Source organism: Neoarius graeffei, chromosome 14, assembly GCF_027579695.1.
Source record: "Neoarius graeffei isolate fNeoGra1 chromosome 14, fNeoGra1.pri, whole genome shotgun sequence".
Taxonomy (NCBI): domain Eukaryota; kingdom Metazoa; phylum Chordata; class Actinopteri; order Siluriformes; family Ariidae; genus Neoarius; species Neoarius graeffei.
In genome coordinates, this window is record NC_083582.1 from 46,523,154 (window position 1) to 46,539,513 (window position 16,360).

A 16,360-nucleotide genomic window follows, 5' to 3' on the forward strand; every position below is an offset into this window, starting at 1 on the left:
AGGTGCTTTTGCTAGCCGTGCACATGTTCAGAAATATGTTGGAGGAGAAAGTGAAGTAGGAAGCAATTTGAGACAGAAAGGCACTCAGACCTTAGATGCTGTAGACGGAGATGTTTGAATTTGCGCTGGTCTCAGAAAGAAGAATGTCAAAAATGTCACGCCCCTGTTACACAATGCTGACTGTCTCTTTTACACAGACATTGATTCTGTTACTACCAATCGTTCCAGCTCAGAGGCTGAACAACACAAGTCCCCCGTTCCGCATTCGGACATTTTATAAAGAACACAAGGTGGAATAAAGGTGTAAGATTCCCACCTTAAACAGAAGTGGCTAGGGATAACACTGATAAGGTGACAGCCTACAGTGGTGCTTGAAAGTTTGTGAACCCTTTAGAATTTTCTATATTTCTGCATAAATATGACCTAAAACATCATCAGATTTTCACACAAGTCCTAAAAGTAGATAAAGAGAACCCAGTTAAACAAATGAGACAAAAATATTATACTTGGTCATTTATTTATTGAGGAAAATGATCCAATATTACATACCTGTGAGTGGCAAAAGTATGTGAACCTTTGCTTTCAGTATCTGGTGTGACCCCCTTGTGCAGCAATAACTGCAACTAAACGTTTCCGGTAACTGTTGATCAGTCCTGCACACTGGCTTGGAGGAATTTTAGCCCATTCCTCCATACAGAACAGCTTCAACTCTGGGATGCTGGTGGGTTTCCTCACATGAACTGCTCACTTCAGATCCTTCCACAACATTTCGATTGGATTAAGGTCAGGACTTTGACTTGGCCATTCCAAAACATTCACTTTATTCTTCTTTAACCATTCTTTGGTAGAACGACTTGTGTGCTTAGGGTCGTTGTCTTGCTGCATGACCCACCTTCTCTTGAGATTCAGTTCATGGACAGATGTCCTGACATTTTCCTTTAGAATTCGCCGGTATAATTCAGAATTCATTGTTCCATCAATGATGGCAAGCTGTCCTGGCCCAGATACAGCTAAACAGGCCCAAACCATGATACTAAAACCACCATGTTTCACAGATGGGATAAGGTTCTTATGCTGGAATGCAGTGTTTTCCTTTCTCCAAACATAACACTTCTCATTTAAACCAAAAAGTTCTATTTTGGTCTCATCCGTCCACAAAACATTTTTCCAATAGCCTTCCGGCTTGTCCATGTGATCTTTAGCAAACTGCAGACGAGCAGCAATGTTCTTTTTGGAGAGCAGTGGCTTTCTCCTTGCAACCCTGCCATGCACACCATTGTTGTTCAGTGTTCTCCTGATGGTGGACTCATGAACATTAACATTAGCCAATGTGAGAGAGGCCTTCAGTTGCTTAGAAGTTACTCTGGGGTCCTTTGTGACCTCACTGACTATTACATGCCTTGCTCTTGGAGTGATCTTTGTTGGTCAACCACTCCTGGGGAGGGTAACAATGGTCTTGAATGTCCTCCATTTGTACACAATCTGTCTGGCTGTGGATTGATGGAGTCCAAACTCTTTAGAGATGGTTTTGTAACCTTTTCCAGCCTGATGAGCATCAACAACACTTTTTCTGAGGTCCTCAGAAATCTCCTTTGTTCGTGCCATGATACACTTCCACAAACATGTGTTGTGAAGATCAGACTTTGACAGATCCCTGTTCTTTAAATAAAACAGTGTGCCCACTCACACCTGATTGTCATCCCATTGATTGAAAACACCTGACTCTAATTTCACCTTCAAATTAACTGCTAATCCTAGAGGTTCACATACTTTTGCCACTCACAGATATGTAATATTGGATCATTTTCCTCAATAAATAAATAAATGACCAAGTATAATATTTTTGTCTCATTTGTTTAACTGGGTTCTCTTTATCTACTTTTAAGACTTGTGTGAAAATCTGATGATGTTTTAGGTCATATTTATGCAGAAATATAGAAAATTCAAAAGGGTTCACAAACTTTCAAGCACCACTGTACATCACAGTCGTTCATAAATAACATTGACAGGCATGTACACTCTGCTGTTGGACTGACAGTGAGACAACTTACAACATATGTCTTGAAGTAAACATACATCCTCAGTCATTTTTTTTACCGTGTTACAAGTCAAAGTTTGCCCAGGTACGACACACAACTTGGAATGGCGGCTAAGCTAACGTAACCAGAACCATACTAACCCTGACATATCTAATGCTAGGGGATGCTAATGGATAAAGAACAGCTAAATTAACCTTAAAACCTGGATGCCCCTGACAGAAAGTGATGCAAATGTGGGTGGCAGGCAAGAGCACTTATTACCAGTACTGATGTCCGAGTGTTATCTAGCAAGTTTGCTAACATCAAATCGAGGTATACCTAGTGGCTAAACCTCTGTCGAAATGGACTGACTTGGCTTATGATCAAAAGCTAGTGAGTCGACAACTTTGCTAACACAAACATTAAGCAAGTGCAACAACACAACACACAGCAAGACAGCTAATGTAATATTACTTGCTAGTTAAACAGAAAGAAGGCCAGCTCGGCATCTCTCTTGCAGCCTTTTATCTTTCAGCTCTTGCCAACAAGTAAAAACCAGTCCAAGATTTACTCTTATCCAGTCTCTTGTTCTGTCACACTCTCTTTATCTCTTCTTGGCTTCCTCGGACAGCGTCTTCTTTGGTGTCTTCACTTTGACTGCCATGATAATCATACTGAGAATACTGAATGAGTTTCTTCTTATAGGTAGGGTCGCTGTCCGATTTTGGAAGCTGGCCGCGCTGCCGTAAAGCATTACGCAGGTCTTGTGAGAGGTCTCAGGATGTGCCACCAGAGTTACATAGTGCTAGTTGCATAGTGCAGCAGTTGACTTGCTGACTTTAGGACTGCAGTTGACTTGGTGACTTTGGGACTACGGTTGTCGTGAACGGTTTTGCGCTCGAGTTTCCGTCTGTGGGGGGTTTATAGCATCAACGAAGCTGACTTTATGTTAGGACTGTTAATGTTAGTCATGTTGTCTGTTGTTGCCCAGATGGGGATGGGTTCCCTTTTGAGTCTGGTTCCTCTCGAGGTTTCTTCCTCATGTCATCTGAGGGAGTTTTTCCTTGCCACCGTCGCCACAGGCATGCTCATTGGGGATAAAATTAGCTCATATTTTAAGTTGTTCAAATTCTGTAAAGCTGCTTTGCAACAGTGTTTATTGTTAAAAGCGCTATACAAATAAACTTGACTTGACTTGACTTGCTATAACTGGTGAACCGGGCATGGACACGGAATAGAAGACAAGTCATTCTCCCTACGACAAGTCAGTGTACCATCAAAATGATTTTGATGCTGATATTTTAAGGTAAAATTCCTACCTAAATATTGCTTTAACATATTTACTGTTAACATATTAATCATGTGTTAATATGCTCATAAGGTATTATTCACTTTACGTATCTGAAATCAATCATCAAAACAATCAGCTCCACTGTCTGCCTTGCAAGTATGAAAAACAAACATAGAAGCTGTTCAAAATAAATAATGAAAAATGGTTCAGTAAAAGTTTCTCTAAGAGCAGAGAAATTGCCAGAAAGTGTTGTCCAAATAGACATGACTTAAAGTTTACTTTGACACAGCGCTCGCCTGGACTGGTAGATGAATTAGGAGAGCAGAAATAAGGTCAGCTCTTCAAATGCTCTCTCAACTGTGTCTCAGCTGCAGCTCTCTCTCTCTCTCATTTTGCTTCATTATTCTGACTGTACTGAAAACAATGTGCAGGAGTTTAGAGGCCAGCCTCCTTTTTTTGTCTTTCATCTTCTTTACGCTGAGGATGAGGCCCAATAAATCCCCCTATTTTTTTAATATACCAGACATCAGTGCCAGGTTGCTGAAAGCAGCACGATAGCAAGTCGAGTGAAAAAACATCACACTTAAAATGAAAGCACACTTAATTCTTTATGTACAAAACTGTTGTCAATGGCACAGAGTTTCCAGTAGGCTATGCTTATCCAACTTTGCTGCATTACGAAAGCATTTTGGAAGTACAATAAAACTGATTACAAAAGAAAATATAACAAAGGGTTGACCCAAGTAACTACTGTGAGAAACATCAAAAGTCTTTTCATTGTAGAACAAAAGTGCCAATTTTCTTGGGCTTATGTCTGAATGAAAGAATTTCCATTGGATTATGAATGGGAAAAAAAACCCAGGCAGAATTAATTATTCATTTAAGGCTCTTTAAGTCAGAAAGGAGTGACAGAGATATTTGCCAAGGGATTACCCTCAGTCAAATTTTCATTTGAGTTGGTTCATTTAAATACATTAAAAGCGTAATACCCGTGAGATGTGATCTATTACCCTTTTCTTTAACTCTACTCTCTGATTAAGTCTGCCTTTAAATCAATAGCCATTTAAATGAGAACTTACTTCTCAAAGATGAAAAGCTCAAAAAAAGTAATGCCATCAATCTAATCCTGAGCATAATCACGCCCAGTGAACTTTAAACAGATCTCAAACACATTCTGGAGTAACCTTTAGGGCTGGCAAGAGCATCTGGGAGGAGAAGTTGGCTAACTCTGAATAATTAAAAGCTCTGTGAAGACATTTATATACCTGGAATATGTTGGAGAGGTCACGCAGGTTGAAGATGTAGTGGAATTTGATGGCGGTAGGCAGGAAGGTGGCACTCACAAGCTGATGAAATGCCAGAGCCAGCTGGACGAGCTTGGAGCAGCTTTTTTGAAGGACAGTGCTGAATCGCTCGGCACTCATGTGCTGGCTCAGAATGCTGGAGTAGATGGTGTTGAGAGCGTCCACTCCAGGGAACGAGAGCGCAAACACAGAGAAGTGGCGCTGCGAAGGAGCAGGTTGACAACTTTTGATATAAAGATACAAAAATACTTTCTAAACTGTCCGAACTGAATGTTCAGTGAATTGGTTCTTTCATTCTGTAATAGCACAGAAATGAGGGTGTGGGGTAAGTAAGGCAGACAATAGTATGAGACAATTTCACTTCATTTCACTGCATCCAGGAGAGACAGGTAGAAGGAGAAAGGGATACATATATGTGTGTGTGTGTGTGTGTGTGTGTGTTATATGGACACAAGTGTTTTACTGGGAAATATGCCACTTGTATTTTTTCAAAAAAACTACATCTGGAACATGGAGACCCAAAACCGTGACATAAATCTCTATATGTCACTCGTGAGGAAATCAATGAATTGTTTTGAGAAATTTGGGTGCTTTTTGCTTGTGAATGTGTCAATATAATAAAAAGAAAATCACACATAGGCTTGAAGATATGAAGTTTATCCTCTCGTGTTAAAAAACTTGTATTGTTCATATGAAATACACTATGGATCTGAGTGACATTTAAATAATATTGGCTGGCGTTGAGTGGTATAGCAGATATATTCCATTCAACTAGCATGATACTGAACAAGTTGAAGATGAGTTCAATATCATGCTAGCTGAAAGGAATATATCTGATATACCACAAATAAAGTATTATTATTATACACAGTCCTTTTCAGGTGTGCAACGTGTCTTTCTCTTTCAAAATTCTCTCAAAATCTTCTGTATTTAACAAAGCAAACCTGGGAGTCATGTTTGTTTACAAATTGTCACAGTTGCTTGCTAGCACGGAAGTTTTACTTCTCCGATGTGTGACGTCATGTTGCCTTGACAACCATGCAATATCGTAAACCATATTCAACGCTCATTCTCCATTGGGTAGAGTGACGTAATACACATAGGATAAGCGATATGATAACAATATTGCATGCTATCAAACCAAATTAATGAAACCCGCTAGAAGGGAATAGAATACATGTTTTTATTCAATCGAAAAAGTATCCTGTATGTATAATATTTCCCGATATTTCACTCCACTAATGTCACTCCCAGTGTTTTCCCGCTGACTTGATACACTTGGTGAACCAGTTCAAAATTTATTTTTTTTTAATTAACTTGCTTTTTTTGTGCGTGTGTGAATGTGTCCATATAATATAAAGAACATTTCACAGTGGCACCACTTGAAGATAAACTTCATATCTTTGTGCAACCATTTAATAATATCCTCTACACACACAGGTACACATACATACATACATACATACATACATACATACACACACACACACACACACACACACACACACACATATATATATATATATATATATATATATATATATATATATATATATATATATATATACAGAGCGTGGGGTGGATATTACATGGTGGCATGAAGATATGAAGTTTTTCTTCAAGTGATGAACAGATATGACGAGTGAGCGAAGCAAAGTGAAATATTTTTCAACATTCACAAACAAAATGTACCCAAATGTATCAAAACAATTCATCGATATCCTCATGAGTGACATATAGAAAATTATGTCACGATTTTGGGTCTCCAGGTCCCGGATGTAGTTTGTATGAAAAATACGAGTGGCGTATTTCCCAGAAAAACACTCGTGTCCATGTAATATTGAACAGTTATTCCACAAAATCGAGTTGTACAGTACATGAGATGATAGCTGACGAGGCGTAGTGCCGTGTTGGCTATAAGCCATATACGACAAAATTGGGTGGAATAACTGTTTTATTCTATCCACATTCACTGGATTTTGAGAAACAGAGCATTTTTATTTTTTGCAAATTTGATAAATAAAAACTTTATACAAAACATCTGACAAAATCATTTCTGCTTAGAATGTAAAGAAACCGGCAAAATGACAGTCACGATTTGTGAAAAATGCTATAATAATAATTCTTGGGAAAAAGAAAAAAACGTTCTTACCATCAAATACTTTCATTCCATATTTTGTTGCCTTTTTTTGTATTTTTTGGGGGGTTCTTCTTCTTTTGGGTTTTTTGGCGATTGGCAAACCAACTTAAAGGTGCATTACCGCCACCGATTGGGCTGGAGTGTGGAACAGGAGATATTGGGGGGAGGTTTATATATATTCTTTGAGCTATTTCTGTTTCTTTTAAATACGTGATAACAATTTTGGGGGTTTTGTTTTTGAGTAGAGTTTTTATTCCATCCTCGGTTGGTTCAACAACACACTCCGCCATTTTGTTTTTCTCTACTCACAGTATATGAGCTGATAGCCTAATAGCAGATCACGCGATTGCTTATATTCAGTGAATGTGGATAGAATTTTATATATATGGGACTTTTTTTCATCCTTTGCACTGTTTTCATTTGCCTGCAATATTTTCTCATGAATTTAGTTCATTCTATTCACATATTCACCAAAATGTAAACAAACTAGAAGGGCACTCAATAATAGCCTAATTTAAAGCATTGTGACCCTAATGAGTCAGTGGATGCTGTACTTTCCAGAAATACTTTCCAGCTCCAAGTGCTTATTCCAGGATGGTTAATATAACACATAAACAGCGCAGATGATTACATTTACCTTTTATCATTATACTTCAATTACTATCCAAGAATGTTAGTCAGTCCATCCATCCATCCATCCATCCATCCATCCATCCATCCATCTATTATCTGTAGCCGCTTATCCTGTGCAGGGTCACAGGCAAGCTGGAGCCTATCCCAGCTGACTATGGGCGAGAGGCGGGGTACACCCTGGACAAGTCGCCAGGTCATCGCAGGGCAATGTTAGTCAATGTCAAATATTATTCAAAGGTCACTTTTAATCCCATTTTATTGGCTACCTGCAGTTATAATAAGACGCCAGATAGAAACACCATTTTCTCCCACTGTTTCGGTTTAACAGCCAGATTGCTACAGTATGAATTTAGACATGGCAGCCTGTACAGTACTGCAGGGACAAGACGCAAACCTGAATCCTAACACTCGGGTAGAGATTTCACCCTAAGGCACAATACTACTTTAACTCTGAACATAGCCATGGACATGTACTTATGTAACCTGATAATGTTATTGCACCAAAGATATTACTAGAACATTTATTCACTTTTATTTCTTTTCATTAAATTGTATCAAAAGCCACAAAAAACATTTTTAAGCAACATAACTGGGATGTTATCCAAAAGTAACATTTACATTTTTAGTGATTGGGCAAATAACATCTCTAATTGAATACAAAAAGCAATACTTAAATAAGTATAGTGCACGTAACAGAAACATATACAATGGTGTGTGTGTTTGTGTGCGTGTAAGAATTTGCAACCTGTAGACGTGGATTAATGGTGAAGCTCCCTGCTGTGGGGTTCATGCAGGACACGTACTGCACATTGTGGATCTCCTTCAGCTGCAGCTTGTTTCTATCATACCTGAGGAAAAACACACACACACACACACACACACACACACACACACACACACACACACACACACACACACACACTCAGCATGCACATCTTGCCTTTGCTCAAATCCACTAAAAGATTTACTGACCTTAGCTATTTCTCACCATTTTAAATCTAACACACCTCGGACATACTACAAACCAGAGTTTGCATTCTCTTTATCTTCCCTGCAAATACAATCTGCCATACTTAGCACTGTTTGCTCAATCTAATACAGTGTACTCAGCAAATACCACATACTGTAACCATCTCAGCCAGAATAACACCCTGATTGCGTACATCATAGCAATTACCTGCTAATTTACATCCGCACCCACACAGGCAAAGCTCAGGGGCAAAGATATTCTTAGCAGCACTGACTCACAAATTTGTTTATTTGAGCATCTATAATTTGGCTCCAACACATTGGTTAATAATTCAGAACGCAGGCTTATGCAGGCAATCCAGACCTACTGTAAGCCTGTTAATATTAATAATGCTAAATCAGCAAAGCGGAAAAGTTTTGAGTACCAGTGATTGTAGTCCATGTGTTGGCGGATTAGTGTGTGAGGTTGCACCGTGCCGTAGGCGTCCACCTCTGGCATGTTCATGTCGTCGATAAAGTAGATGAGTCTCTTGCTTCCTGGAGGGCCATAGTTCCTTCCTGCTTTCTTCTCTAAAGGTTTCTCCAAGACGGCTAGAGCAGTCACATTGAAAGGAAACAATTAATCCAGCTTTGTTTTTGTCTCAACACAGTGTGTGCATTTTTTTTTTTAATGTCAGAACAGTGTGTGTTATTGCATATGCAAGCCAGACAAACACAGCTAATGAACCATTAGTCTGCAGTCTTGTGAGTATGAGGTTGAAGCAGCAAAATATAATCTAAAATTATTCCCACAGCAAATCATATCACACCCAGGACTGCATACAAACTACCTGTTCATTTCTGAGGCACATGCATTTTTTGCTACCATAGTCTGCGATTTTTGGAGAGTAAAATGTGGTTTGTGATCTGTGGTGTGGATAAAATGCACTGAGGAAGCAGCAGGGACACATGGCTGCACAAACCACACAGTGATGAATATCAAACCCAGCAGATTGACGAGATGGGGAGGACAAGAGCACAGGAAAGCAGATGATGCTCAGAGAAAATGCCACTCGTGTTACGGTTTCAAGCTCCCTGCCTACCCCCAGTCTCCAGCTTAGTGTTGTAGTGGAGTCACTAAACCTCGAATCCAAGTCCAGTTTTGAGTCCCCAGTGTTCAAGTCTGAGTCAAGTCCAAATCATTAAAGAAAATTTCGAGTCGAGTACACTATTGATCCGAGTCAAGGCGCCATTAAAATTAGTTTGTTCCTGAACATGACGTATGAACAAGTGAATGTGCGTTCTCTTTGTCAGGGAGTGCGAAGTATTCTGTCAGAAATGGTTGGGAGATGGATGTAAGTGCAGAAGGTGTGTTTATTAATACAAATGAAGAGGGTAAACAATCCTGAACGGCAGGCACAATTGTAAAACGGTGAAATAGGCAATAGGTCAAGCAAGGCACAAACAGGCTATCATAGACTACACAGAATCAAAGATGAGAAACAGGAAATCAGGGATCAGGACCCCAAACAAGGAAATAAGGCTCGATAACGTGTCAGCAACGCAACTCAATACTTCGCAAAGTAAGTGTGTTTTCACAGTCTTTATATAGGTGCACTGATTGCACCTTAATCCTCTGCAGGTGGGAGTCGTTTACAGCAAGAGTCTGCTTGGCGTACTGTCCGGAGCGCGCCCGAGAGTCTATCTGATGCACGCGCCAAAGCGCACAGGTGTGACACTCTTGCATGAAATTAGTACAAAAATTAATGTAGATATAAATATCTTATGTCAAATTATTATCACGTAACAAAAAAAAAAAATCAGAGTCCTCATCTCCAGTTTACGAGTCCTAATGCAGTTAATGTATGAGTCCAAGTCCGAGTCCGAGTCATCAGTGCTCAAGTCCAAGTCAAGTCACGAGTCCTTAAAATTAGGGCATGAGTCAGACTCGAGTCCAAATTCTGGACTTAAATACTACAAGCCTGCTCCAGCTAAAACACACTGTTGTCCAGGGATTAATCTGATTTCAATAAAATCAACAGACAATTCTGTTTCGTATTCATACCTTGCAGCATGGCTGATGTGGTGTAGTAGTTGAAGGGGACATTTTTGATGGTGTATTTGTCAGGGTCTAAGGAACCGAGTTTGCTGCCTACAAGGACAGATTTGCCAGTGCCAGCGTTTCCTACAAGCATCACAGGCCTTCTCTTTTCCAAAAGATGATCCATAAAGTAGCTCACACGAATGGTCTCCGTGGTGTGAACCAGACATGCCTACACAGAGGAAAGGCCATTAAACACACTGTCATGTAAGCCATGACCTAACTACTGCCCTTTTAGGAACATTTAATAACAGGTAAATAAAATAAAGAAATTTAAAAAAATACTTAGCCCAACCTGTAGCGGTATGCTTGAATCCATTTCAAACTTGGGCACCATCTTAGCCCACGGCTCAAACTTCTTCGTCTCCGGGTCGATGTAGTAGTCAAACACAGTGCCTTGAGAGGGGAACTTGATGGTTTTGAACTCAGTGACCCACCACTTACTGAACTCCACTCTGTAATCAACCAGCTATGGAGACACATACAGATGTCAAAGCTGCCATGAATTTTATTCGACTGAATAATAAATGATTAATAATTTTTAAAAATGCACAGTATTCATCATCGTTTAACTGACAGCACAGAGCTATAAACAAATTAGCGAAATTAAATACCATCTGTGGCATCGTCTTCAATACCGCCTTAATAGCTTGTTTAATTTTTTCAGCAAGTTGGTGAATATTGTGGGAGAGATCATGCACCTGATCTTGAAATAGAGCCCCACCGAAGGCCCAGATGGCAGCGAAGACAAAGTAGAGCTCGTAGAGTTCTTTATGGCAGTCTGGAGGAGTGTGCTCCGGGGTCAGCAGGCATTCTAAGAGGTGGCACAGCATCTGGACCACACTCTGCTCCGGGATTGGGATGATTTTTTTAAATCTGGAGAAAAACACTGAGAGCTGTGACAACGTGACCATTGTGAATATGATATCAATGACTGAACTTATTACATAATATACATGTCACTTTATGATTAAGTGTACTCTAGTCCAGTTAAAATATGAAATTCCATTTGAGGGCTGTATTAAACACATAAATATCAAATTATGCTTTAAATAACTAATTGTTAAAGCCCTGAGGAGGCTATGAAAAGATTTTTATTATTATTATTGCATATTCACACAGGAGCGCAGAAGCGATGCATCAGAGACAAGACTTCTCTCAAGGACCTCATTTTAGATTCATTATTAATACGGTTTAATATAAATACGGAGGTGATTATAGGAAATTGCGCGCACTGACTGGTCAAGAAATTTGGACTATTTCTCAATAATCACCTCGAGCAACTCGGCAAAATGGCGGCCAATCACTTTGTCACCGTAAATGAGGAAGAATTAGAAATTATGAAAGAAAATGCTGTTCCTAAAAGCACTAAAGATGCTATGAAGTTTGGTTTAAAATTATTCAAAGGTAAGGTCGAATCGTGATTTATTTTATCTATTTCAAAAAAAAGTATTTTATGTGACTCAGCGTAAATGAGTGACACATTACATTTGCATGCTGCTTTTGAAGATTGAAATACATTATTTTTTAATACATTTTTTTTAAATAATCACCTGTGTATTTATACTAAAACAATTATCCGCCTCAGGCTCAGTGAATATCGGTGAATAATAAACTCGACTTCATCTTGGTTATTATTCACTGATATTTACCATGCCTTCAGAGAATAATTGTTAAATAATAAAGTTATGAGATATTCCGAACCACAACAGATGACTGCTCAGTCAGCTTATTCATTTCACTGTAGGCATATTTGCTCGACAAGAGAGCACTTATAACCAAAACATACCTGGGGTTAATTCATTCAAGAACACAAAAAAGAAAATTCATTATGAGGAGTAGAAAGAAAGCAAATTATTCACAGGCATGACCAAGATTTTGTCTCTCACAGCCACGTTAATTAATTTGTCCGCACAATTTAACAAACTGACACTAACTAAAATATATCTTTTATCTAATACACATAGATCTATAAATGAAACTTATCCAATTATTGGATTAATTATTGTTAAATCAAGAAAAATGTGTCACATTCACAAATTCATGTTAATCACCAGTGGGACTATGTATTATTACGAGATGTTTATTTAAAGCTTTGCCTACTTCTTATGTGTCTACCATCATTTCAGCCAACACTGGTGTTAAAAACTAAAAACTAGCTTATAGTGGGGCAGCATGGTGGTGTAGTGGTTAGCACTGTTGCCTCACAGCAAGAAGGTTCTGGGTTTGAGCCCAGTGGCCGGCGAGGGTCTTTCTGTGTGGAGTTTGCATGTTCTCCCCGTGTCTGTGTGGGTTTCCTCCGGGTGCTCCGGTTTCCCCCACAGTCCAAAGACATGCAGGTTAGGTTAACTGGTGGCTCTAAATTGACTGTAGGTGTGAATGGTTGTTTGTCTCTATGCGTCAGCCCTGCGATGACCTGGCGACTTGTCCAGGGTGTACCCCGCCTCTTGCCCATAGGTTCTAGCTTGCCTGCGACCCTGCACAGGATAAGCGGCTACAGATAATGGATGGATAGTTTATACCGTACTGTCTTTAGCTTTTTCGTATTTCAACTGCCACATTTTGCACATTTTTGATCCTCTGTTTTTCCCCTCCAGCTTAAAAACAAGTGCTATGGAAAAACTCCTTCTCCAAAAGCACTGCTCAGGATAAACCTGGTAAAAACTGAGGCATGAATAAAAGAACTTCAACTCTCATAAATTCCCTGTAAATATATTAATAAATGTAAATATTTAGGCACAAGTCTTTTTCTGATGTAATTCTAAATATTGCCCTAACCCTAGTATAGTATGGAAAGAAGTAAAAGCCAACATAAAATGTCATATGACAGTACAGTACAATCTGACAGTACAATGTTTTTTGCATTACCTTGACCTTAGAGTATCGAGGCATGGTGGGAGGTACTTGTCAAACAAAATGGTCAGATTGGCTTTCTCAGACTGAATTTCTCTCCCGTCAATCCAACTGCTCACTGGTGGATTCCATCCTAAATCTGCCGGGTTGATATATAATATACCTGCAAGAAAACAAAATCTGATGGTCATATGCTCAAGAAGATACTAAAATTATACTAAACAACCTAGACAGATCCCATTCAATCTCTAGTAAATATTCCATTCTGTAACATCATAACTACAATATCTACAGAAATTTCTCTCAATGTTTACTGGGACATATTTTCCACTCTACAGAGGGAATGAGAGGTTCTTCTCTAAGAGTAAGTGTGATAGAATGCACTCGGACCAGCTCTGGAGACAGTAGCAGGTGTAGCAGTACGGAGGTGGCTAATCTCGAACACCAGCCTCATCGTTGGGTTCAGAGGAATCCTCTCATTACTGGCCAGAGTCAGCACCTACAGTGTTCCATAGCAACACATTACATGTACTCACGTTTCAGTTTGAAAAATACTGTGCAACATGATTTGTTGGTTATGTTAATCTAAATAGCTGACAAATTACATACATTTAAATGACTATGCATAGCCAAAGATACAAGCCAAGCAGCTGAAATGGCATTTACTGAGCAGAAACATGAGAGCTCAGAGCTGTACCTTGTTATCGTCCATGACTGTGTTCAAAGACTCAATCCACATTGGATCGATATCGCCATCCAGCACAATCCACTTGGGCCCGGCGTGGCTGATGTTGGCCAACTCACGCATGATATGAGAAAACAGCCCTGAAATGAAATCTGATTCTCAGTGTCATGCTACAAAACAACAGACAATGGGAAAGACAGGCAGAATCATTTAAAGAGTAAGCCTTTTTCGAATGGAAGGCAGGAAACGCAGAGCCAGCCCTCACCGTCTTTCCACTCTCTTGTGGCTGGGTTTATGATGCCGAAAAGCTCATCATTCGTGACAGCTTTGGGGTTGAGGTCTGCCCATACAGGCTTACGCTTCATGTTCTGGTAGGTCTTGTGGAGAGACTTGAGTACTTGTGACTTGCCTGTGCCAGCGTTGCCGATCACAAACACGGAGTGTCGGACAGCTAAGAGCTCCTCTAGCTGAACCACCTGCAGAGAACAAATTTCAGTTTTTAAGTGTAGCACAAGCAGCTTTACATACAGTACCAGTCAAAAGTTTGGACACACCTTCTAATTCAATGGGTTTTTTTTTAATTTGTATTAATTAAAAGACACTTCATGTTTTAAAGTAATGATGGATGTCGTTTCTCATAGTTTTGATTTCTTCAGTATTGTTCTACAAAGGGCGGCACAGTGGTGTAGTGGTTAGCACTGTCGCCTCATAGCAAGAAGGCCCTGGGTTTATGCCCAGTGGCCGACGAGGGCTTTTCTGTGTGGAGTTTGCATGTTCTCCCCGTGTCTGTGTGGGTTTCCTCTGGGTGCTCCGGTTTCCCCCACAGTCCAAAGGCATGCAGGTTAGGCTAATTGGTGGCTCTAAATTGACCGTAGGTGTGAATGTGAGTGTGAATGGTTGTTTGTCTCTGTGTCAGCCCTGCGATAACCTGGCGACTTGTCCAGGGTGTACCCCGCCTCTCGCCCATAGTCAGCTGGCATAGGCTCCAGCTTGCCCACGACCCTGCACAGGATAAGCGGCTACAGATAATGGATGGATGGATGTTCTACAATGTAGAAAATAGTCAAAATACAGAAAAACCTACAAATGAGTAGGTGTATCCAAACTTTTGACCGGTACTGCAGATATATTCCCAAATTTGACAACACACTGATACAGAAGCATGCAGGCCCTGACAATCAGGATCAGCTGGTTTAGGATTGTGCTGTCAGGGCTTGTCTCTCACAAGCGACATCTCTGATGAAGATCAAGCTGCTCAGCTAGACCCATCTGGCTGAATGCTGAATGATTGGGACATTTTTGGAGTGTGATAAGAACAAGAAGTATTAAACGAGAGAAGTCCTCAGAGAGAAGGGAGTGAGAGACAGGTTGAGAGATGAGTGGAAAAGAGACAGACAATGAGAAAGAGATGAAAACTACAGAGAGAAAGACCAAGAAATGAGATAGACATAGAGAGACAGAGGGAATGTGATTGAGAGATGGCATGTTCAATCAATGAAATTGACGTTGTTCCCCACAGAGCTGTTTCGGTCGTTCAAAAGAACGAATGATTGCATCTTTGAAGCGATGTCTTTAGGCTGGTCGGGTTGGGAAAATCTAAGCTCTGTGCTCCCGTCCTCCTCTCCACTCTCCCTTTCTTGTGCAAATCACAGAGCAAGCGTGGCATCAAAGTTCAGGGCACAGCTAAGCTAGAGTCAGATACCTGAGCATCTTCGCTTGCACTGCAGCAGGGGTTAAACACCTCACTCAGGGCTCAGCCTTCACTGATGGAGTGCTGTTATCCTGTTTGGGTGGCTCTTTGACCCGTTCAAGATTGCACTTATTTCCCTTGGCTCTGGCGAGAGCGGTATCCGAGACTCACCCTCATGCCGGAAATTAGAACTCAGCCCCAGCACCTGAGGCACTATTACACTGTAATTCCTGTTTCCTTATATTTGTCCAATATATCCAGTTTCAGACTCCTTTGACGCTAATGTCTATTTGGCACAAACACACCAGTGAGTTTATGGCTCTTAACGGAAGGCAATGTGCAAGAAAAGCAGAGCTGGCAAAGAGAAAAGAAAGAGTGATTGCAGCATCAGCACCATTCCCTTGTGCTTTGCTGATGACACCTTGACATTCTTAGCTCTTCCGAACCTCTCACTAGAGCAATACGCTCTGTAACATCTGTCAGTTTTGGACTGATCTCTGTGAGGAGTAATGGTTACGTTTAGAAGCCTATTATGCTGCATGAACAAGCTGGAGTAACCTACAGGAGTTAGCAATAGCACCAAAAATCGTTTGGTTATTTAGATTACTGAAAGATAATGTCTGTCTATTGGATAAAGTGCATGCTAGTGTGAAATGGTGCATTTGAACAGCCGCAGTAATATCTCCATATATGACCT

General features: G+C 40.2%; 1 protein-coding gene across 1 annotated transcript in view; it reads right to left on the bottom strand.

Annotated features, from left to right (window-relative positions):
- The window catches only part of dnah9 (dynein, axonemal, heavy chain 9), a 212,060-nt gene that overhangs the window by 98,773 nt on the left and 96,927 nt on the right, over positions 1–16,360 (bottom strand). The window contains exons 32-41 of the mRNA XM_060939807.1: positions 14,239–14,449; positions 13,986–14,113; positions 13,679–13,787; positions 13,304–13,451; positions 11,137–11,311; positions 10,731–10,904; positions 10,400–10,607; positions 8,781–8,946; positions 8,132–8,234; positions 4,575–4,814 (exon numbers count right to left, since the gene is read on the bottom strand). Coding sequence (XP_060795790.1) covers positions 4,575–4,814; positions 8,132–8,234; positions 8,781–8,946; positions 10,400–10,607; positions 10,731–10,904; positions 11,137–11,311; positions 13,304–13,451; positions 13,679–13,787; positions 13,986–14,113; positions 14,239–14,449 — 1,662 coding nt within the window. The remainder of the gene's footprint in view (positions 1–4,574; positions 4,815–8,131; positions 8,235–8,780; positions 8,947–10,399; positions 10,608–10,730; positions 10,905–11,136; positions 11,312–13,303; positions 13,452–13,678; positions 13,788–13,985; positions 14,114–14,238; positions 14,450–16,360) is intronic.